General features: G+C 35.8%; 2 protein-coding genes across 2 annotated transcripts in view; both read left to right on the top strand.

Annotated features, from left to right (window-relative positions):
• The window catches only part of LOC136799151 (C2 domain-containing protein 5-like), a 62,522-nt gene extending 49,813 nt beyond the window's left edge, over window positions 1–12,709 (top strand). Inside the window, exons 12-18 of the mRNA XM_067055859.1 lie at window positions 91–199; window positions 920–967; window positions 1,892–1,938; window positions 3,329–3,394; window positions 4,648–4,770; window positions 5,348–5,494; window positions 10,919–12,709. Of these exons, the coding sequence (XP_066911960.1) occupies window positions 91–199; window positions 920–967; window positions 1,892–1,938; window positions 3,329–3,394; window positions 4,648–4,770; window positions 5,348–5,494; window positions 10,919–11,107 (729 nt within the window). The 3' untranslated portion in view covers window positions 11,108–12,709. The remainder of the gene's footprint in view (window positions 1–90; window positions 200–919; window positions 968–1,891; window positions 1,939–3,328; window positions 3,395–4,647; window positions 4,771–5,347; window positions 5,495–10,918) is intronic.
• A 402-nt stretch (window positions 12,710–13,111) lies between these two features.
• LOC136799088 (acid-sensing ion channel 5-like) lies at window positions 13,112–21,476 on the top strand. Its single transcript, XM_067055772.1, has 3 exons — window positions 13,112–13,449; window positions 16,222–16,461; window positions 20,268–21,476. The coding sequence occupies exons 1-3, from the start codon at window positions 13,260–13,262 to the stop codon at window positions 21,380–21,382; spliced, it is 1,545 nt and encodes a 514-aa protein (XP_066911873.1). The 5' UTR covers window positions 13,112–13,259; the 3' UTR covers window positions 21,383–21,476.
• The last annotated feature ends 3,153 nt before the right edge of the window (window positions 21,477–24,629 follow it).

Below are 24,629 nucleotides of genomic sequence, written 5' to 3'. Positions count from 1 at the left end.
CTCGTTTGCATTATTTGAGTGTTTCGAGTCAACTGGAACTTTCGATTCTCATCCTCTTTGTTATTATTTTTCATTGACCATTGGCCACAGCTGACATTGACATGTTATGCCATCACCTACAACGACTCCTTCAACAAACATCCAACACGCAAACACACCTTACTTAATCGATCACTATCGTCAAACTCGCGTTCAAGCAGTTGAGTATATTAGTATTGTCACCATAACACGCATGGGGGAAACAAATCTCTTCGAATGAAGGAAAATTTCGACAACGCATTGATAACTAACGGACCTCTCGAGTTATAGAGTTTGAATTAAGGGCTCTGATCATAGTGAATTTTATACATTTTCTGTTAGGCCAACTATTTCTGAATCTGAAAATTTACAAATCGCAATGGAAAAATTTGATATAGAAAAAAATGAAGACTTTTGCGAAGAACAGTATTTCAACTTTGAAGAACTTATTTTCGGCAAAGAAAAAATATTTTGAAAAAATTATGAAGGTGTATCTTTAACCAAACTTAAAAAACATTTTCGGAAAAGTTTTGTAGAAGTTTCTTTTTCTCAAAAAAAAACTTGAAAAAAGCGGTTTTTGACCAATGTTTCATCCCAATTTTTTGTAGAAAAACAGTTATAAATTTTGCTACAAGTAAAATTATCATTTATTCATCTTCTTTTTTATTTCTTTTTTCTTTAGTTTCCAAAAGTTATTTCTATGTTTGATGATTTTCGAACTCAATGATATCTTTCCAACTTTTTAATCTAGCATGTGTGTGCTAAGTTATTTAAAAAAAAATTTGAATTATCAAAAAGCAAAGTGTCACAGGCTTTTTAAGACCTTATCATGGCTTTCAGAGAACAAATTTATTTGGTAGCTTCCTTGACTAACTTAGCCCTTAATTTCTTTTTTCTTCAGCTTCGCGTTCATGCGACGAATTGGGAAAAGATGAAGATGCCGAACAAGGTTAGTAGCATCAATATGATTGGTTGATATCCGTAATGTTGTATTTTCTTTGGCTTAGCAATTTAATTGACAAATATATACCTTGATGGTTTTGATATTCTACGATATCATTATCAAGGACTTACCATTAAATGCCAACACGTATGTATGTGCGCATTGACCTCAGTTTGATAGAGAACTACTAAATTGAGGACTGAAGTGAGATTCGAACTCACGACTTTTGCATTACTAGTGCAACTGCTCTACCGACTGAGCTATCCAGTCCTCAGTTTAGTAGTTCTCTATCAAAGTGAGGTCAATGCGCAAATACATACGTGTAGGCACTTGATGGTTTTATTGGGTATGTACTGCAAAACTGGAAAGAAAAAATTCGATTGTACTTCAATAATACATATCAAAATTAAGCTTAATCCATCATGCCTTGCTATATAATTTTTGCGCGAACAACCCACCAGCACGTACTAGTACTTAGCTGAAAAAAGATTAAATAACAACAGTACCTGGGGGGGGGGGCACTCAAGGTAAACGACCTACCGTACGTGCAGTTCTTAAGGGTCCCTTTTTCAAGCTTCCCAAATTGCACTGTAAGGGTCGAAATGAGCAAAGATGAGAAAAATGCACTCTAAGGGTGTAGATTTTTGAAAATCTGACTATATTTTGCCTAAAATTGGTAAAAATATTCAAGAAAGTGCACAGTAAGGGTCGATTCTTCACCAACATTTACTCAAATTTTGCTAAATTTTCTCCGCACTATAAGGATCCGATTTACAAGACCTAATTTTGGGCCGCACGTTTTGGTCGTTTTTGAACCGAGTGCCCCCCCCCTCCCCGGGCAACGGTATAGTGTCTATTTAACGTTGCAGCAATAATATTGGTGTGATTTGTGTGTTTTTACATCTCTATCTATTTACTTTTGTTTTCTAGGATTCAGTATCCGATCAGGGAAACGAGGAGGCAATGCCAACAACTCGGTAAGATGATGTTATTTTTGAATGTTGGTTTTTGTGGTTTCATTAGGCCTCTTTTTTGCATTCTTACAGTGTCCTCTTCATTAGCTGCATTTTTCTAAGCTCAATAACGTTTTTTATGTAAGAACAAACCTATACAAGAAGTTAAGGCTTCGATGGCCAAAAAAATAAAGAACAAGTTAAGAATATTTTAAGGCATTGCAGACTCTTAAAACTCCAGATTTGTAAGAAAAATGGTCAAAAATATTCACAAAATGGTCAAAATAAGAACATGCATGTTAGGAACATTTTTCAGGGTTAAAACTCAAAAAGTTAAGAACATCTGAAGACTTTTGAATGTTTTTGATGTTCTGTATTTATCTTGTTTTTCATATGTTTTGAGCTGTTATTTTTTTTCATTCATTTCGCCACAATTATCCTGTTTTCATGTTTCCGATGTTATTTTCACCATGTATTTCGCCATGGTCGTAGGTGTAATAATACTCCAAATGATTGCTTATTTTCAACTTGAAGATGTAGTATTGTTTTGCAACATAACTCGCTACGGTCACTTTCCCTATAGGTCCATTGGAGTTGTCCTTAGAATATCTTCTCATTTCGGTACACATTGGGCTCTTCCAGAAATAGTCCGTGAGGATATCAGATATCCAGGGGGTTAACAATTTTTGTTCAAAAGTGGATATCCAGGGGGTTAAGTATCTACAAGGGAACGGATATCCAGGAGGTAAAGTGTCTTTTCAAGTAAAAAATACGATATCCAGGAGGTAAAGTGTCTTTTCAAGTAAAAAATACGATATCCAGGGGTAAGCATCTTTATAAAAGAGGATATCCAGGGGGTTGAGCATATTTTTAAGAGTGGATATCCAGGGGTCTTTACTAATAAAGTAGGATATCCAGGGGGCTGGATATTTCAAAAAATCAATATCCTTAACAGTGGGGGTAAAATTTCTTTCTGGAAAAGCCCATTTTTTAAGAAAAAACTATAAAAGAAAATAAGACTTCGGTGACAAACTATTAAGAACAAGTTAAGAACATTTTAATACTTTGTGGACTACCCAATACCAGAATAACCAATTTCTTAGGAAATTGCACGAGAATACTCACCAAATGAGATTATTTTAAGAACATTTTTTAGCTTAAAAATCAAAAAGTTAAGAACAACCTAAGGCTTCAAAATTTTTGGACGCTTTTATAAAGAAATAGCTCAGATTCAAGTACTTGTTCAACAGTCTTCTAACGTTTCGTTTTATTTTGACGCTTTTATCGACGCTCCCAAGGATTAAAATTATTAAATCAAACTGACGTGAGGTACTTTAAGTGATAACGAGCACCTAACTGTCTCACTAAGTTATCCAGCCGTTAACTATCATTAAACTTTTTCTCTATCTCTTAGAAGCTAGCATCAAGTTGGCCAACCCATAGGCTACGTCTGTTAATCGAACGTGTCTGCAACGATGATGTAAGAATTAACAATTAAACCGGTTAGTTTGAAACGCAGGTCAAAGGTCGACAGGTTACAGGTCTTAGACACAGGTTACAGATCACAGCTTTTGACCTGTGACATGTGACCTGCGTTTCGAACTAACCACACTTAAAACTAAATTAAATTCATTAAAAATGCAGAGACTTAACGTGTCCTTATTTTATTTTTAATGAAATTAAATTTTAAATGTTTGCCTTCTATCTCTGTGAGATATTATTCAAATCTAATCTGATTATTCTAGAATGCATTTTCCGAATTTTTCGTTGCTTACGCCTGTTCTTACGTGAAAATAAAAAACGAATTTGATTGCTTTAAAAAACTTGGACTGGTCCCTTTAAAACAATTGAAAATAATGTCTAAAATATTTGGATTTAGGAATTTGATTGTGGTATATATAACATAAGCTTATTCTACTTGAAATTAACCTTCATCTAAAGCTCGTTTTATTTTAAAAATATTAAAAAATAAATACTGATACAATTTGCAATTAAAGCTAAAGCAACACTAACAAGACCTTAAAAGGCAGCTCTAACCATAATAAGAGCACGTAAAAAATTGTCCAATGCCGTAGCACGTCAAATCTTTTTCTGCAAACGTTCTGGAAGTCAAAAATAACCAGGCGACAATTTACTTTGAGGCCACATAAAAAAATCAATGTAGTCTTACAATCATGGTGAAAATACATTGAGAATATTTCCTCGTTTTTCGAAATTGGGAGTTCGGGTGAGAAAGTCACTTTTGGGCTAATTGATAAATTTATTCGAGTATTTCAATTAGGGAGGGGTTTATAGACTTCCAGGTTGTATTCTGAGCTCTCTTGGATTATTTTTGAACTTTTGGATCCTTAGATCCTAAGCTCCTAAATTAAATGCTATGCGCGTTTTGCTATGCGCGTTTTGGATTAGAAATAAGTGGCTTCAATTTCTCTTGCCTGGGTTAGAGTTCCTCTAGCCCTTCAGACTTGAAACTCAATGGTAATATTGGTGTCGCTGCTGGCACACAACGTTGTTTCAACGTTCATCTAACGTTAAATGGACCTTGTGAACGTTAGATACAGTAAACGTTGAAACAACGCCATGTGCCTGCTGGAGTTATATAATAATACAATAATCTTTAAAGGATAATATCAGTCTGTATTAATTTAGTCCCATTAGTTTTGCTTAATTTCTGTTATGTCTGAATGAGTGAACTACGTTAAGTGATGTCTTTTAACCTTTTTTTATTGGTAGCCTTTACCATTCACAGTACCAGTGCTGATAACACCATTACGTTGCACCCCAAACATGGAAATCAAAAAGTATTTGGGTAATGTCAATCTCTTCTTGGTTAGAGAAAACACAGATTTAAAAGAGGTGAATTTTGAAAATTATTTGATACATTCGTTCAAGTATTGCGCCCGTCAAGGGGACCTTAAATGAGTACTAGCTAGGCAAAATCGCGCGGTTTTTTCCCGCAATTTTTGACTCTATTTTTCTTATAAAACGCGGTAAATAAGCGTTTTTCGTCTAGCAAGCTAGCAAATTCTTAGCAAGCCCAGTGTTTAGATTAGCGTGAATATGTACTAAACTTTTAGACCGATGAATTGTATTCATTTCGTCGCTTGACCGGCTTCGCCGTTCCCCGGGTCTAAATAAGGTTCCTGCGTACGTAACTCAGTGACCAGGATATCAAGTTATTTATGAACTTACTCGATTTGAATTTCCACTTCATTGGCATAATAACTTTACTTTGAACTTAACACATCCCCGGAAAGTTCTACTGCGATTTTTAATTCAACCCTATGAACGGAAAAATGACAGGGTTATTTTCTTTCAAAAGCCCAAAGAACAGAGTGTTTGCGAGTAGGGCTGTAATCTCAACATATGAATTTTGTGTAAAAGAAGGGCAACTCTGGTAAAAAGATTTCCTTATTGATTGTATATTTTTTAGGTTGGTGGCGTCCCACTGTTCATTCAACAGTTCATTGCTGAAGTGAGAGCTATCATTACCGCCCATGTGTTGGCGTTAGGCGGGAATGCTATTTTGTCTTTTCATATCAACGAAATCCTGTTGACAAGCAACACACAGAAAAACGAGGTAAATATATTTTTGCAATGTTCAAAGAAATTTTCAGATAGTACACGCTTTTTTATAAGATCCGGTGAATTTTAGCCCAGACTGGGCTGTTCTTGATTTTATGAAATTTTCTTATTATGCCATTAAAGGTTTTGTTTTTGAATAAGAGTGATATCGTTTGCTTACTCATCAATTTTGATTTACAAGCTTTTTGATATTGAATTGACACGGGTGTGGAGCAAGATTGGTCAGAAAGAGAAAACACTTTTTGCTTATATCAGCACAATATAACAATAGGCAGATACTGTCCTGATATGAAACATGTGTCTGATATGAAACGGGAACACTCATGGAAAATAAACCTTTAATACGCTTAGTTTCATTACTTAAAAACTGAAAATGGGTTTAAATCTGTTAAAATCAGTACTGTCATAGTAATTAATGAAATCGGAGGCTCGTGTTTTCGTTAATTTGTTCTTAAGTCTTGGCTGATTTTCAGTTTCGTGTATGAAATTGCTCATAGATAAAAACTAGACGGTTTCCGTCGTCGCAAACGCCGGTTTAGTATGCGCATCAAAAGCCCTTAGGATGATAAAGATGGTATTGTTGATGCTGTCTAACTTTATTTCAAGGGGAATTTGAATTTGAATCAGTTCTCGGATAAAAAAAAGGTAATTATTTTCTTATCTTGGACACGAAAATAACTTTAAAAAAGAAAATAAGGCCATAGAAAATCAGAAAGGGAATAAAGAGCGCGAGACAGGTTCCACATTTTATTCTGTTAGCCAAGGGTTGAACGGAAACGCTGGCTCTCCAAAGTAATACAATTATTTACTCTAGGTACACAAATTAAACATTTTTCCCTAAACTAAATAAAAATCGTAATTCCTCAAGGCTGGTCTCCACTTGCGAGCGATGCGATCGCTCTTCTTCAAGCAAAGATTCCACGCTATTGGTCAAAAGAAAATTGAAGCAATTCCATTGGCGCGATCTGACGTAACGATCTACATTCAACTTTTTTTCCAAGCGCGCGCTGCGTTTTTATGACGTAATCTTTTCTCCAAACAAAAATGATTGAAGCCAAAGATGCGATCGCAGCGCTCGCAAGTGGAGACCGGCCTTCAGGCTCTAAGGGGGGCACTTATTCGAGGATTTACGGTAATCAAAAACTACGTCCGTCTTGGTCTTATTACTGCTAAAAACACCATGGAAAATAAAAATTATTTTATCATGACGGAATATATTTTGCATCATTTATTCTATCTAAAGGCCGGAGTAAACCGATCCAACATTTCAACATGCCTTTTTTCTGATGTTGGATGAAATGTTGGACCGGTTTGGCCCGGTCTTTACATAAAAACTCGAAGCAAAAACTTTCAAACCCCGGTGGTCAAAATTGGGTGCCTAGGCTGTCTCTGAAAATTGAAAGAAACCGTAAGAACTGAAAAATTCGAGAATTGGTAAAGGATACCCACATCCTTTAATCACACTGTATAATCAATAAAATTTATCTGGAAATAAATGCTCTCTGGCATTATAGAATGCACCCAGGCCCCCGGGGGTGGGGTACTTAGGCAAATGGAGGGTACGGTATGTGCCGCCCTTAAGGGTACCTTTTTTGGACTTTCAAAGTCCCGCTAAGGGTTGGAAAAATCAGAAAATCAAATTTCAGTCCCAGTAAGGGTCGGATAAATAGGAAAATTTCAACTTTCTACCCCCTGAAAGATCGAAATTTGGTCAAAGTTGGTCAAATTAGTCCCGCTAAGGGTCGTAAAATTTCCAAATTTTTCCATTAGACCTAGAGATTACACAAATGAATTTATTTACTGATAGGAATAATAGGAAGGTCGAAATTGCTGATGGAAACTATTGCTCCCTTGCTATCTGATAGCAGATAGGAAAAATGTCATTTGTCTATCATTGATCATGACCTTCTGATCATTCATATATTTAAAGGTTTCTTTAGAGGGATGTCGAAATTAGAAGTGGGGTGTCGACATTAGACCAACTTACGGTAGTCGCTGCTGCTAACAAGTTGGCCATTTTTCAGTTCAGATTTAAGAAAAGAAATACTAAGGATTGATCATCAGAACACCCCCTTCTCACAGACCTGCAATCTCCCTCGAAATATATTGAGATTTTAGTGTATTTTAACGTTTTTCAGAATTTAAAGTTCGGGCGAGAACTGCTTTTTTAGCACTTCCACTTTCTTCCATTGAATGTTTCGATTTTAGAGGGGTTTGGTGGCTTCTAGGCTATATTCCAAGCCTCATTCGAGCAAATTTGAGCTTTTAAATCCTGAGATCCTAAGCTCCTAAGTCTCATGTTAAAACTCAGAGTTAAAACTCTACTTTCCAACTGTAGTTTAAGGCGCCTAAAAATCAATTGTGGTGTTCAAAATTACACCGGGAACTCCCCTTTGTCTCAAATATTTCTTGAAGGATTGTCTGAAAAACTGAAAAATGCTGATTTCTGCTCTGCGGGGGATCCAAAATTACCTGAAAACCTCTAAAATTCGTCTTAAAGCATGTTTCGGACCATTTTGAAGGGTTTGCTCCTGGCCAAAATCACTTTTTTATGAAATATTTAATATTTTGCAAAGGTCCAATTTACGAAAAGTCAAAAACGTGAAAATTTCAGGAAATTTTGACTTTTTTTCGAGTTTTAGCCCCTAAAATTGAAGAAAGGGGATTTTTGAGCCAGAAAAATTGCTTTAAACTTGGAATAAGAACCCCGCTGAGCAGAATTTGGCATTTTTTAGTTTCTCAGACAATCTCCCTCGAAATATATTGAGATTTTAGTGTATTTTAACGTTTTTCAGAATTTAAAGTTCGGGCGAGAACTGCTTTTTTAGCACTTCCACTTTCTTCCATTGAATGTTTCTATTTTAGAGGGGTTTGGTGGCTTCTAGGCTATATTCCAAGCCTCATTCGAGCAAATTTGAGCTTTTAAATCCTGAGATCCTAAGCTCCTAAGTCTCATGTTAAAACTCAGAGTTAAAACTCTACTTTCCAACTGTAGTTTAAGGCGCCTAAAAATCAATTGTGGTGTTCAAAATTACACCGGGAACTCCCCTTTGTCTCAAATATTTCTTGAAGGATTGTGGTAAGAATTTTTCAGCCAGTGGGGGATGGAAAAAATAGCATAAAATTATTTTAATTATTTTCAGTGGGGACGAAAATTGGGGGATAATTTTCCACCGGGGGCGATATTTTTTCCAAGCTTTCCAGTGGGAAGGGGTCTGTGAGAAGGGGGTGTATCAGAGAGAATTAGATTTCTTTTCATTAAATTCATTAAAAGATTATCAGGTAGATCCTTGGAAATTTTTTCAACCTTCCAATTTGTCATTTTGTATATTAAGGTTGTTGTTTATTTTTAAACTTTTCTGATAAGTATAAAGCTTCATATAACATTAGATCACAAAATTGTACATAAATTCAAATTAAGATTGAAATGAGAACGATTTTGAGGATTCACAGTCCAAAAGTGGGAGTCGGGAGGCTGAACCGGGAGCCGGGAGGCTGAAATCGAAAGTGGGAGGCGGGAGGCTAAACTGGGAGACGGGAGGCTGAAAATGAAAGTGGGAGGCTGGAGGCTGAAATCGAAAGTGGGATGCGGGAGGCTGATCCGGGAGTCGGGAGGCTGAAAACGAAAGTGGGAGGCGGAAGGCGGAAAACAAAAGTGAGAGGCTCATTTATAAGGCAAGGCACAAACGTTTTTGGTCAAGGGATAGGGAACAATAAGAGCTAAGAAAAATCAGATCATTTATTTTTTATAAACACAATACATCATTAAAAAAATATTACAAATAGTATGTTTTGAAACTAAGTGTTTTCTCTTTCCTTTAACCCTATTTTTGTCATAGGTTTCTCCAAGGAATTATTATAGACACTGGAAAAACAACTGGCTGATTTTTGCCAATTTCTCATGTACAAGCCTTGTCCGCAGTAATGACAGTATTGTTCAACCTCCTTTCACCATTAAAGTGATTCTTCGTAGCATTTTAATTGCATTTATCATCAAATTACACTTATCCAATTCCCAAATAATGAGACTTTAAGTTATCCTCTGAGATTCAAACTCTTCTAGTTAATTGCTAATTATAGGTCGTTATGACGTTTTAAATTGCGAGAAAGATGCAAAAACATGCTATGTATAAGAAATTGAATATTGACACCAGAAATTTATAAACTTCAACCTCAAAAAATCCACTGTGCCACCAAAAGATTTTCATACATTGTATTCAGTGAACATGTAGAAAAATAGATCCTATTGCAAGTTTAATCTGTAGCAAAATACAACGACGTGGTTTACTAGTCTAGAATGACTAAGGCAACATGCTTTAATTTTCAGTGTGACCCCCCCCCCTTCAGCAGCTAACTGAAAAAACTACTCGATAAGGAACTTTGAGAGTGAAATTCTCTGGGAAAATAAGGAACTCCAGGCTCGGAGCAAGCTCGGAGCCAAGTTAAGGTTCCTTATTATATTGAAAAAGCGTATACTAACAAACGATACGGAACTCGTGAGAGTGCTTTTTAAACATTTGTCTTTGTTTATCTTCACAAGATTTTGCCTCCCACCTCCCGGTTCAGCCTCCCGCCTCTCACTTTCGATTTCAACCTCCCGACTCCTGACTCCCGGTTCCCAATTCAGCCTCCCGCCTCCCGGTTTAGCCTCCCGCCTCCCACTTTCGATTTCAACCTCCAGACTCCCGGCTCCCGGTTCAGCTTCCCGCCTCACGGCTCCCGCTTTTCCTGTAGTATGCCTTAAATTTGTGTTTTGCAATTTTCGCTTAAAAAATACTTTTTGAGTTAAAAGTTGCTTTTTTGGTGAAACTTAACTAGCTTGTTTTTCAAAAAAGATTTTTCTTTCCCTAAACCGCTTATCTTCCCTTGCCTTTTGTACTTTCCACATGACCTTTGTCCTATTTCATAAGAACTATGTAAGTACTTCCTATAGAAGTGGGCTATAGCTTGTCGATTAGTTGAATTTTTAGTCCTTTAAAACTAACCAATTATTATTTATAGAAATAGAAAAGAAAAATGTACTGGCCACTTTTGTAACATAGGATGTATAAGATTTACCGTTTTACTCGTGTGAATAAATCTTTGAGACTCCAAAGAAATGTCAGTTTTGAATGCAATTTTCGTGAACTTTGATTCAATTGATGAATATTTAAAGGATAATTATTTTAGAAAATATCTCAAATCTGAAACTATACACCTTTTCGACCATAGCCGCCGCCAATTGCCGTTCGGGTATTTTTTTGTCCGTTTTACTACCCTAAAACCGTCCCATTCTTTTTTTCGCACCTATAGACAGAAGGAAAAGGTGTAAAAAAGGATTGGATCGACTTTAAGGGGGATAATTAAATGATAAAGTGGCACGTGCCTGACCGCGCGACTACGGTAGAAAAGGTGTATTGTAATTCCACGTTTTTTTTAGGCCCAATGCCTCATCAACGTGAGCGGTGACGTAGCGGAAATCCGTTCAGAAAACGACACAGGTTGTGCATTATATTGCGATACAAGATCTTCTAAAGCATCAAGTTCTGTAGATTCGCCGCCCATCACGCCCGATAAAGCTGAATTGATATTCAAACTGGATCGAGCAGTCTATGGCACAAACGTTTGAGAGATCAAACCGTCCATGTGTAGTAAGATTTTTATCAATTATTTTTATTTTTTTTTTGTTATTTCATCGGAGTCACCATAACTCGAATGTCTCCTTAACTGGAACAAGTTTGCTCGTCCCTTCGGTTAACAATACCGAGTTTATGTATCGGAGGATATCGAGGGCGACGGTAAGTGAAATCGATACAAAACAAAGTCGATAGTTGATGTACGGCTCAATATCGCCTAAACAGACGACGGTATCTTGGTGTTTTTACCGTCGTCGAGCAAAGTGGACGGTGATTTCGGTCCTATGTCAGCTTTGCTTTATACCGTCCATATCGATTTATCTCGAATACATAAACTCGCTAATACCTTATAAAGGCTAACTCCCTATCTCGAAATTTCCTTAACTCGAACAAATTTGCGTTCCCCTTTCTTGTTCGAGTTATGGAGACTCAACTGTATTCTTTTCTTGAACCAAATGAATAAGGGGTAAGGTTAACTCAAGTAAGCACTGGGAACTCCTTTGCCATAGACAGGATCACTTCATTTCCAGGCAAGATTTCCTTTTAGTTTAGTTTAGTTTAGCTTCCTTAATGGCTCTGATTTTTTACCTGAAACTCATTTTAAGATCTTGAAAAGGTGGGAGGTCGGCTAAGGGTCGGTAGTGCAATCAAGGTTAACGTTATCTGCTCTCGTCTTCACTGTTTGTCTTTAAGACTTGCTGGGAAATAACCTGGCGTATTGTCTCGTCTGTTTTGAATATTAGTTGCTCTTACAGTATTAACTTCCTTACTTCCCTGCGAACGATGTTGATGTCAATTGCATGGATAGTGGACGCGGGAAAGTAGAACTGCGCAGAGTTTACAGCCGGTAATGACAGTAGTTTGGTAAAAAAATCGGTAGGCTCTTTCTTAGAAAGAATGAACAGTATAACACACCCCCTTCTCACAGACCCACTGGGAACCCTTCCCACTGGAAAAATTGGCCAAAATATCGGCCCCAGTGGAAAATTATACTCTAATTTTTGTCCCCGCTGAAAATAATCAGATAATCAAATCCTCACTGTTAGATATTGTGCTATTTTTTCCATCTCCGCCGAATTTTCTGGCTAGAAAACAATGGAATTCAAATCCCCAGCCATGAAAAACATGGTCCGTTTGTGGGGGTTATTTTTATCCCCACTAGCTGATAAAGTCCCACCGGGTTTGTGAGAAGGGGGTGTTATAACCTGTTAGCAAATTCCTCTTCGACTTGGATTTTAGATGACAAATTCTTAAGCCTATAGCATATTCTAATTTCGATGCAACGCTTGATTTGCACATGGATCTTTAATTTTACCATCGATTCATGTCTGTCTAAGTACTTTTCCTACTCTAAGTTAGGTCTACTATTTAATAATAAGACTGAGACGAATTTTAATGTTCAGTTATATGTTATTTTATTTGGGACTAATATTTTTTATTTATCATTTTTTACGACTCTAATGTGTTATTCTATAGTTTTTTTGACATTCTGTAGTTAATGTTTTTTTAATTTCCATTTCATATATAGGACTTTTTGTGTGAATATTTCCTTAAGAGAACTCTGGAGAGAGTCAAAATACTTATAGACTAACGAATCTATTGAAAATGTTCATTTGAGATATCCTAAACGCGATAACTATTCGCAAAAAAAAACTCAAAAATTCATATTTCTCTCAATTATATTCTGATATTTTGACGGGAAATAAATATCGAAATAATTTGACCTTAAATCAATCTGATTTTAATTGTGAATGATATTTTCGTCTGAGAGGGGGTTTTCTTTCTTTTTTTTGAAATGCTTTCTGCTTTGTCAGATATACTTTCTTAGACGAGCTTCTTGTTAGTTGGGTCATTTAGTCTTCACAAAAATGGAGTTTATCTTGATTAAGAATCTCCTATTTATCTTGACGGACAAAACCTGTTTAAAAATAACAATCTCGAAAATGAAGAAAATTAACTTCTTTCGATTGAAGAAAAACTGACCAACTTACTATAATAGTTTTGAAAGCGAAGAAAACAACTTATTAAAAGATTTTATTATACATACAGAATTTTAAGAACATATAGTAGACAAATCCTCTTTCCAATATAATTTCTTTGAATACAGTTTTTTTATATATTTGGATTGAAGAGATATTGGACGAAATGATTTATAACATTTTTGGTGTGAAAATGATCAACTTGTTATTTTATATCAACCATCGGAGAGCGAGCGAGAGTTGGATACATTGCTACTTCACTGAAATGATGGCAAATAAAAGACAAGTAACTAATGGCAACAAATCACCGAAGGAGTGCATCGTCAATAATAAAGGTCACTCGCATATTGTGAAAGGTATGAAAAGCCTGTAGATTTTCTGATCCTTCCTTTCTTAAATGCCCTCTAAAACAGAAAAATACTTAAGGCTTGGGGACACGAAATGCTTTTTGCAACAATGGAACATGCTCTATCCCACCAACCTGAAACGCTTTCTCGTGTCTCCACCCTATTTTTCTTTCTACCAATAAATGTGAAATCTCACTTTTGTCCCATTGTCCCAGGGACAAAATCAGCGTGTCTTTTGGGTATTCCCCTCACGTTCTGTCCCATGGAACAAAAAAAACCACTTTTTTTTCTTGTGTTGTTGGGATATAGCATGTTGTATTGCACCATGAACATATCAACGACTGGACATCCATCTCCTTTGTATTTTTGAAGATAATACTGCTAGCTTCGTTGCCGCCTCGTTAAAATCATCAAATGAAACAATAAATTCTGATGGTATACCTCTTGGGAATACCTTGCTAACAACGTCAAAATTTCGACAAAAGTCTTTGTTGTTCTACTTTTCTCAAGTCTTTTATCTATATCATAACAAAGATAACAGAGGCAAAATCATCGTCAGCTTGTCAAAACTCCGACTAATATTTCCAAATTTTGACTTAAAAGTGTCTAATTAATTTAGAGAGTGTCACATTCTAATTTCGATATTCTTATTACACAGGTTCTCAACTTTGGCAAGCTATTTTTTTCAAGTCATAAAAAAAATTATTGGAGTGACAAAAGGGATTCAAAAGTATACACGCAGTTGAAATTCTGCATTTCAGAGTTGAAAATGTTGATAGAATATATTGCAAACTCGTGAAAAAATTTGAAAATAATTTTTTTGTGCATTAGGATAGGAGTAATATTCAAGCTCTATCAATCATTTTACCTAAACAATTCAAAGAAATAAAATTACGACGGAATATTGTCGGATTTTTTATAGCAATTTTGAAATACAGGCGGCAACGAAGCTCGCTTCAAAGAGACAATTAAAGATATATGTCCAGTCGTTTATATGTTCATGATTGCACCAACGCGAAAAAAAATTCTCGTGTCTCCAAACCTTTACCCAGCTGTTTCTAATCTGATACATATCATCCATTCCGCTCAAACCACGCTAATGCACTTACCTGGTTGTTCAGCCAAAAAAATTAAGACCGCATTATTATTCATAATATGCACCATTGCAATGTCTTCTGACATTACATCAGGGACCCAATAGCTGATTGGTTTTTGGTGACGTAAAATCAGTAAATACGTCAATCAATTGTTGGGTCCGTGGAAGACATGGTGCATTGGGTTCCAATGAGAATGTTTATGATTGGCGTTCATTTTGTGGCGATTGTTTGGCTTTAACTATTTACAGGGCGCCAAAGCGGCGGTGATTTTCTACGGGGCCATTGCTTAGTGACTGTTGAAGGTTCGGCCAAATTCTTATTGTTTTTGGGAATTGAAGCAGTTTTTAATTGTCTTGAATTTTTGTGTTTTTCTTCCAAGATGGCGACCTCGTCAAGTATTCCCAGTCTATTGCTAGTTCAAAGGTAGAGCGTTCGGGTACGGTGCGCAAGGCTGTGGGTTCGATCCCTGGTTGGGTCACACTTAAAGACCCACATAGTACAAAAATCTCTCTGCTTGACGCCAATTTAAGAGAAGGATCAAGGGTAAATGACGCAATCCAGGGTGAAAGGAGTCGAGTAAATAGCTATTGAAAGAGGAGCCTTTGGGTCGCTACCGACTGCGATCGCAGACTTAGTACTTCACTAGACATAAAAATCATCAAAAACCAAATTTCAGCTAGAACTAGACTCTATAGTAGAATTTTTGGGTCAAAACTCCTGAGAAAGCCTCCAAATGCAAAATCTATATTCAAGATATATTTTTTTCTTCACCTTCCCTCATATTTCGAAATATCACCATACCTTAACAGGAAAAAACAAGGTAATGAAATAGCCTAAAAGATAAAAAGTCAAAATGCGGGCACTAACAAACAGCGATAAAGCTGTTTTTCATCTTTTCTATTCTACAAAAATTGAGGAAAGTGGATAAAAATATCATCTTCTTTTTTCAGACTTTTTTTGTTTTCAAGTAATGCAACATCAGATTTCGAAATTACGAAACTTAATACCTATTCTATTCCATTCATTCCCCTTTTTAGGTTTCTTTGTACTAGAAGTGCAGTAAAGAAAACGTAGCATATCTTAGATAATACACCACAAAAATACTCGTGACCGAATTTTTCTGTTGCAAGTCTCTTTCGTTTGATAAATCAACCTTCAGGAACAAATTTAAGTCAAATTGAACAAGCCAATCAGTCAGTAAATGGTTTTAGTCAAGTCCCTACATTCTGGTCTGTAAAATACAAAAGTGAAAGGTGGTCGAACCAAAATCTTGCAAATTATCTATCTATGGCCAAAATTTCAAAGTCCTAGTCAATCATGAGATTTTAAGGGAAGCTGTGCTTAACCAAGTAAAAAAATAGGTAGGTTGATGTCTGCAATCACGGCAAAGTTGCAATTTTGTGCTCATTGATATTATTCGAAGATTACAATTCTGAAAAAGTCAGAACAACCATTCCAGTCTAAAAGTTTGGAAAAGTAACAAAATGTGAGCATCAGAAATATTTACTTTCGCTTATAAATTAAAATGCCCTCTGGTTTTTCTTCCTACAAAGAAGAAAAACCCTAGAAAAAGAACTAAATGAATGAATGGAGGAACTATTAAAGGCTTGCTTTTTTAATCAACAACCGCCGAGCCTTAAAGTTTCTTATAAAGTACACCATTCTGAAATGCTCTTTTCTACAGAGAACCAAAGCAAAACTGGCAGTCCTTCCACTACAACGTCACAAAATAATGGTAAACCTGAGGAATTTCATGAAGGAAACATCACATTCAAACATCTTATACGTAAGAAAATCGAAGAATATGTCAACAACTTCAGCGTTCACGGTTTGACGCGCGTCTTCAACGGATCACGGATTGAATCATTCTTTTGGATGTTAATGTTAACAGGTGGCGTTTGTCTTTCGATCGTCATAATACAAGGTAATCTGATTTATTTCTATAATTAGTATATGTAATCACACGATAACGAGAATAATTGCACGAGTGAATTTTTTTGTTATTAATTAAAGGTTTTATCTTTACATGAGTGTTCCCGTTTCATATCAGACACATATTTCATGTCAGGACAGTGTCTGCCTACTCTTGTCTCCCGAATAGACGCCCCCCGCTAATTGTTAAGAGAAAAAAAATCCATCCACCCCGCTCTTATTAGGACCGCCGCCCCCCCCCCGCTAATTAAATTCGAATAATTCAATATTTCATTACAGTGTAGATAGACCTTAAACTTGTTAAAATTTTCCTTTTTGTTAGTATTGGTTCTTATTTTACGTGTTTATTTGCTAAAGTTTCTTTTTTGTTGTTGAAATTGATATCAGTTAAAAAAAATTATGTCTTTAAATTACCCCCCCCCCTCTTATTCCATCCCCCCCCCCCCCGCTTATTACAATTTAGAAAATCTTCCTACCCCCTGCTTATTCGGACCCTCCCCCCCCCCCGTCTATTCGGGAGACAAGAGTATTGTTATATTATGCTGATATAAAGCAAAAAATGTTTTTCTTTTCCTCTTTCTGACCAATCTTGCTCCACATCCGTGTCAATCCAATGTGAAAAAGCTTACGAATTAACATGGATGAGTAAGCAAACGATATCACTCCTATTTAAAAACAGACCTTTAATTATTAAATAATATTAAACTCTATTTTGTAAACATTGGCGCTTCATTGAAGAGTGTGATCAACGATTAATTGCTCTCTACAGAATGCAATTAACGATTAGGTCACAGTGTGGATGTAAACCACACTGAAACGACCGCCTTCCATCACGCATCACGCTTGTGAAAGAGCGCGCGCATTATTAACGCTTACATGTCATCTCCATTACATTTTAGATTATTCATTGAAAACAGATTACAATATAGTCATTTTTCATGTCTCGATTATTCAATTCCGAATAAAAGAACATTCAGGGAAAAAAAGAGAAACGCCTGGGTAATCTAGTAAAAAACCGAAAGTAAATGGTAGACAAAGTAATGAGCCAAGGCAAAACGAGATTAGCGTACTACTATGAAAGAAACCGCCTCCGGCGGTCGATTAATTCCTTTCTTTGAAGGGGCGCCAAATGCGAAAAAATAACCCATCGTGCGATTACTGTAATAATTAAAATTTTCACGGAACCCTGTTAACTAACGAACCCTTTTTTCAGATATAGAAAATTTGAACTTTTTGAAATTCGCTCCTGTGGCCTCGGTTTTGCTTTAAATCCCTTTGAATTGTACATCAATCGAAACAGAGTATCAAGTAGATTTCAAAAATTGTAATGCAAAAGTTACACGCTTTTCTTATAAGAATGGTGTTTTTCCAATCATCATGAATATTCTTAATTTTCGCGAGAAGAACTTTTCGCGGAATTTAATTTCGCGAATGAGCCGATTTCAAAAGTTTCACGGAATTTAATTTCGCGGTTTAGGGAATTATTTGCCTACGAAAAGCCCTATTTTGCCCTAAAAAGACCAAAAACGAATTAAGCCTAAATTCGCGAAATTAAATTCCGCGAAAATTTCTTCTCGCGAAAATTTAGAATATTTATGATGAACCCTTCCCATAGGACCCTCAAAAGGGAGTGTGATCTTTTTCTCTGAAAACAAGGAAAGGGAAAATATTCCGTTTACAGGATTAGCATCTAAAAGACGTTTTCAATTGACATTTCCGAAAATAAATCTAATCATATTTTTCTCTGATACTATTTTGGATTATAGTGACGTCTATTTTACAAGACGTGGATAATTTAGTTTCGCTGTATTTTGGCTGAATCTCCCGTCTTCTTGTCCTTACAAGAGAAATCAAATATTTATCCCTTGGATTTATTAAGGGCTCTGACCATAGTCAGAAAATTTGTTAAGGGATTTTGAAAATAAAACTTTTGTTTTGGGTTTCTTGACACTTTTAACAAAAAACAAGAAGCCCGTTGGGCGTGAAGGCCCAGCAAAAGCGAAATTTTCGCGATTTTCGCGAATTTCCAAAAATTTGCGAAATTAAATGATCTTTTGGGCTAATTCCATAGAAACAATTTTGTTTTTCATTTTCTTTAAAGTTTTTCACCCATTTTACCATAGAAACAAAAAGAGTTTCTCACTCGTATTTATGGCTTTTCTGCTCAAACAAATTCCGATTTCGCGAAAATTAATTTCAGTGAAATAAGTTGATAATACTGATTCGCGAAATTAAATTCTCGCAAAATGCACAAAATTTCGCGAATAGCCCCACCAATTTTATGAAAAGTTTAGCTTGAGAAAAGAGAGACCTGTTGTATATTTTTGGAAAGCTCTAAAAAAACTCAACTCAAGATATTGACCCTTAAAAATAGTGTTTTTCAGCCATTCCAAAAATATACAACAGATTTCTCTTTTCTCAAGCTAAAATTTTCATTAAATTTTGAACCTATAGTTTTTGCCTGAGACCATCATATTTGTCCCAAAAACACACAAAAGTGCCCGAAAAAGAATTGGCACCCATGTAATTTTGATTTCCCCTACCTTTTTAAAACTTTCCAAAAATGTATATCTATCTGTGTCTCCGTGGTTCATAAGAACTAAGTCGAAGGTAAGAAAATCCTTAACCTTAAAAGTGTTTATAATATTCAATTGAAGAACAGTTAATTTTCAAGTCTCAACTTTTTCTAACTATCCTCTCTCATTACCTTATTTGAAGTATAGTTTTATAAATTCCAAATAAAATTTTATAAATTTAGGACCAAATAACACACATTTTTTTAAAAGAACTAATTTTCAGATGTTAAACTTTGAATGTTTACTGTTACCTCAATACTGTTGTTTTTCGAATGGAATGTTCACAGAATGCAGTTTGAATATTTATTTACTAATACCAGTAATGATTTTTCAGAATAATCAGGAAGTCATTTCGAGGCACTCAATTTTCTTCAAGTTCTTAAAGCACTGACATTCTGACGTTCTAGACTTTTAAACCATGGATTTATTATAGAGACTCTGGATAAACATCGAATGAAACGGTCTACTTTAAGTATATAAAGGAAAGGGATGGCACGTGGTACATACACGTGATGTGTCACGTGGTACATACACGTGATCCCGCGAACCTAGTACACCTTCGGGTATTACACGAATAAACAGGTGGAGGAGGATGGAACTTTGGGAGGGTTTCTTGGGGTGGAATGCTCCTTATATTTTCCAAATGAAATCGGAAAGGTTGGAAATTCGTTTTTAAATTTGCATTAATTATTATGCCATTAGAAGCTTACAAGCAAATTGAGTTTTGAGAAACTTTTGACGACAGAAGGAAAAATTTAATAGTTTTTTGTTTTACATAAGTGTTCCCGTTTCATATTGTGTTCGATTTCGTGCTGAATAAGCAAAAAAAATGTTTTTCTTTTTCTGATCAATCTTGCTCCACATCCGTGTAAATTAAAATTGATGAGTAAGCAAACGATATCATTCTTAAATTTAAAAACAAAACATTTAATCAATTGAATTGAATTGAAGCAGTTTATTCGCCTGCATTAAGGAAAGGATACCAAAACATAGAAATGGGAATAAAATAAATACAGGGAGACAGAGATTTTAGATCTTTCTTTGAGTGTAATATTAATTGATTCCAGTGTAATAGCGACTGGTATTGGATAGATTTTTATCAATTTTGAACAAGGAAATTCACGATGAATTTATTACTATTGTTCTTTTAATGATATAAAGTGTAGATCAAGTAAATTGGGAGGTTCCACTCTAACTATATCAATTTCTTCGATTCATTCAGGTCTCATTCGCAAATATTTGAATTATGATGTCTATACCGAAATCAGTTCGATGATCAGTGACGTTAACCATTTCCCAAGCTTGACCATTTGTGAGAAGCATTCTTTCGATCGAAACTATTTCGCATACTGTTCCATACCGATCAAAGAAATTATCACCAGAAGAAATGAAATACCGCTAAATTGTCGAAACCGATCTCTCCCCATAAACCCGATTCATCATGTTAGAAACCGATTTTGGAATAACGGGATATTCAATGTCACTAGATGTAAAACATGGGGAGGTAAAAACTGTTTATCACCGAAATATTTGAAATCGCTAACGTCGGTAAATGGGACCTGCTTGGTCTTAAATCCGGAAGGGACCTTATCGGATATGTACGGCCACGTCGATATTGAGTTCCAGTTCCAGGTGCCTCGTGACCGTGATTTATACGATGTTGAGATGAAGGCAATGCCTCATAATCCAACAATTACTGAAGTTGATTTCACCAAGAGCTTAGAGATCGATTCTTTCAAAGGTTATCAAATAAAACTTGACAAAACGATTGTTAAACGACTTAAAAGTCCGTATCCTTCGAATTGTTCAGATGAAAAAGGTGCGGATATATTTCCTGGTGCCTATTCAAGACGCTCTTGCATTGAATCGAACCAATTTATAGAGATTTATAAAATCTGTGGTGCTGTTTATGATTATGTTGATAAATTTATTCCCAAAGATATCAAACAAAAATACAAGTACAAGTCAGAGAATAAGACCAGCATCCAGATAGCTCAATGTATCATGAGTAACCAAAACCGGGAAGTGAAAGAGGTCTATTCGTGTACTCTTGGTTGCGTTAGTATGGATCTTACAACCATAACCACGTTCTCAGAAAGTAAAGCTGGACGTCTTTATAAGAGACGTCAAAATAACAGAACACTAGTCTATTCTATTGGACTTCAATATCAATTTGTTGATTCGTATAAAATCATGGAAGAGAAAGCTGTCTATGCTTGGGATCAAATGGCATGTGAGATTGGTGGTTTTATTGGGCTGGTCATCGGATCTTCATTTATCTCATTGATTGAGATCGTGGCATATTTGATTTTGAAGCTTGTTTACAAGATTATTTGAGCAGAGACATGGCACTTTTAGTTCGGGTTATGAAAGTAAATTTAACTCTCACTTATTCGAGCTCGAACGGAAAGTCGAATTATAGAGAGTATTGTACTCTTGACGAACACTGGGAAATAATTCGAATGATAGATGTTCGAAAAAGCCCACACTGTTGTGGAAAATGCCTTTTTAAGAAACAATGTCATTATTATTTTTTCCAAGGAATTGTGTGGTTTTCCATCATTTGAGATTATCCAAAAAGATATAAACGAAATGGAGGAAATATTTCAGTGGTGTAACGCTAAATTGATCCGATTCGAGTATCAATTTAATAGGGGGTTCTTTGCATTGATTTACTTGGAACATAATTATAATACATTCAGAATAGCCCCTTCTCATCACAAACCCGCTAGGATTTTTTCAACCAGTGATAGGATAAAAATAACGGACTCAAACTCGATGGGGATTGATATTTCCATAGTTTTTAGGCTGGGGATTTCAATTCTTTTGTTTTCAAGTCCGAGAATTCAGTTGGGATGGGAAAAATAGCATAATATTTTGCAGAGAGGATGGTTTATTTGATTATTTTCAGTGGGGACAGAAATTGGAAGATCCACCGGGGATGATATTTTGGCCAATTTTTCCAGTGGGAACGGTGCACCAAATATTGCTACTTTATAAATTTCACGAGGGTAGAAATACAGTGTATCCCAAAAATGCTGACAAGTTTTTATATAGAACTAGCCGGTACCCGGCGTCGCACGCTGGTTAAGCTGTAGCTGAACGCACTTAAAGTCCTTTTGATGTTGAAGCTGGCTTAAAAGCACGATCAAATATTAAAAAAAGGAATCTCTTCAAAGTATGACTCTAGCCCTCCCCCGGGTGTCTCATCTCTTAACCATATTTTGATTGTGTAGTGTCCCGCCCGGAGGGGGGGGGGCACTTACTTAAGCAAAATTGGGTACGGGGACGTGCCGCTGGTAAGGGTCCCTTTTTCAGGCTGTGAAGGGTGACAGGGTCTTAAATTTACTAATCTTATCTGACAGGGTCGACTTTTGGTAATTTTTGACAATTTTCAGGGTGGAAATTATCAAGTTTTTCAATTTTCCGTCTACTTTTAGATTTATACCGTACCAGAATCGTCCGAAACGACAGGGTCCATTTTTTAAACTGTATGTCATGGAGGAGTGAAATGTAGAAATTACAATTCTTCAGGGAAAAGCGGGACAACCACAAGAAATAATGGGGTGCCGCCCGACTTTCGACCTTTGGACCCTTACCGGGACTGAAAAGGAGAAAACAAAGGAAAATTTTGGGAATTTTACGACCCCTAGCGGGACAAATTTGACCAAATTTTGACCAAAGTTCGATCTTTCAGGAAAAAGTTAAAATTTTCCTATTTATCCGACCCTTAGTGGGACTGAAATTTGATTTTTCCAATCTTTAGCGGGACTTTGGAAATCCAAAAAAGGTACCCTTAAAGGCGGCACATACCGTACCCTCCGTTTGCGTAACCCCTGGGGGTTTTGATTTGCATTTGATTTTCTATAAAAGGTTGTTTTGTTTTGAAAAGAATTCGAATGTTATTAATAAATACGATCGTCAAATACATTCGAAAACATTTAGAACAAAAGAAAAGAGAAAAACAGTGCGGGCAAGTCTTGGCAGAAATTACAATTACTAAATGTAGATGGGCCTTTTCAAAACAAAGACTGAATAAAGTCTAAAACAGGCTCTATCCGATCTGTCAATCAAAACAAACTTATCGAGAATAAAAACATTGCTTGCGAAATCGAAAGTGACACACAGACAGAAAACAGAAAACAGAAAACAGACATACAGACTACGGCTATTAATATATAGATATATATTATTCCAAACTTTGAAAAACAGGAAATCTAGAATGAAACTGATTTTTTTTCTAGACCTTGCATTTCAAAATGCTCCTTTCTTTGTTTATTCCGTGAAGAATTTCATAATTTTTTAATGCTATTTTCAGCCTCTCTCCTCTGAAACAAGGTCTTCTAAAAAAAGGATTGCTGAGTTTCGTGACATAACCTTAAAAAGCTAAACATCTCCAATATAATTTCCAGTGCATTACACGGTTTTTTTTATGAGAACACAAAATGTTTGAAGCCTCCGGGAGCCTTTTTAAATTTTAAGCCAAAAAAAGTTTTTATAATGTTCTTATTTTCACTATTTTATGGGTGTTTTCTGCCATTTTCCTAAAAAATTGGGTGTTTTAGAGTCCGGAAAGCTTTTAAATGTTCTTACTCTCGGGTACCTAATAGCCGCCCCCCGCTTATTAATTTTTCGAAAATATCAGGTACCTATTCCCTCTTTTGTCCTAATTCTGCTGTATTATCTTCTTTAAAATAAATTTTCAACCCAGGACATTTTTATTCCAACCCCACCCCCGCCATTTTTATTCCAACCCCACCCCTGCTTATTAAGTTTTGAGATTTTTTCCAACTAACCATATCAGACACATATTTCATATCGGGACAGTGTCTTGCTTTTGTTATACTAGCCATAACTTTCATTAAGGTGCCACTGCAGCAAAACGAACACATAGAGTTGAATTTGCGTTCAAAAGGAATGATCTTAGCCCTACAGTAATTTTTGTTGTTAAGAGTGACCTCTCATCTGAAACAAAATTCTTTCAAATGCTAACAAATGTGTCAAGGGAGTGATTTACAGTCCACGGTGATCTGGTGCTGGAAGTATGAAAAATCGGGGAAACTTTGACTCGTTTATTTTAATAACTCGAGTTTTAATAGTGGAATGAAGTTGGAAATTTGTGTATTTAGTATAAATTGATGTACGAAATAGACTACAATCCAACATTTTCGAAAACTATAATAAGGTTTCTTGAAACAGAGCACTTTCGTTTTGTCAGATCCCTCAAAATCCCTAGAAATTCCCTCTCAGATCCTGCAAATCGGAGTTCACATAATTCCGACTCTAGTGGTGCTACAGACCTAAAATTTTGACTGAAGGACCAGATCATAAATACAATATGGATAAAACAAAAATTTTTTGTTGATTGATAAATTTTTCTACAAAAGTTCTATCCAAAAGTAGATCGCTGTGGTCTACTTAGATTGACATCCGTGCCTTGTCTTACACGTTTTTTATAAGAACAATTTCATAAGAATACGAGGCTGAAATTTGGCCAAAACCCAAGAACAAATTAACAAGAATCTGAACCTCATATTTCAGAAATTACAGAGAAGTGAAGATACTGCTCTGCATATGTTATTTT

The sequence above is a fragment of the Clytia hemisphaerica genome, unplaced genomic scaffold (genome assembly GCF_902728285.1).
Source record: "Clytia hemisphaerica strain Z4C2 unplaced genomic scaffold, Clytia hemisphaerica genome assembly, whole genome shotgun sequence".
Classification (NCBI taxonomy): Eukaryota; Metazoa; Cnidaria; class Hydrozoa; order Leptothecata; family Clytiidae; genus Clytia; species Clytia hemisphaerica.
The sequence above is the reverse complement of the archived record's forward strand: the minus strand, read 5'-3'. Positions and strand labels throughout refer to the sequence as shown.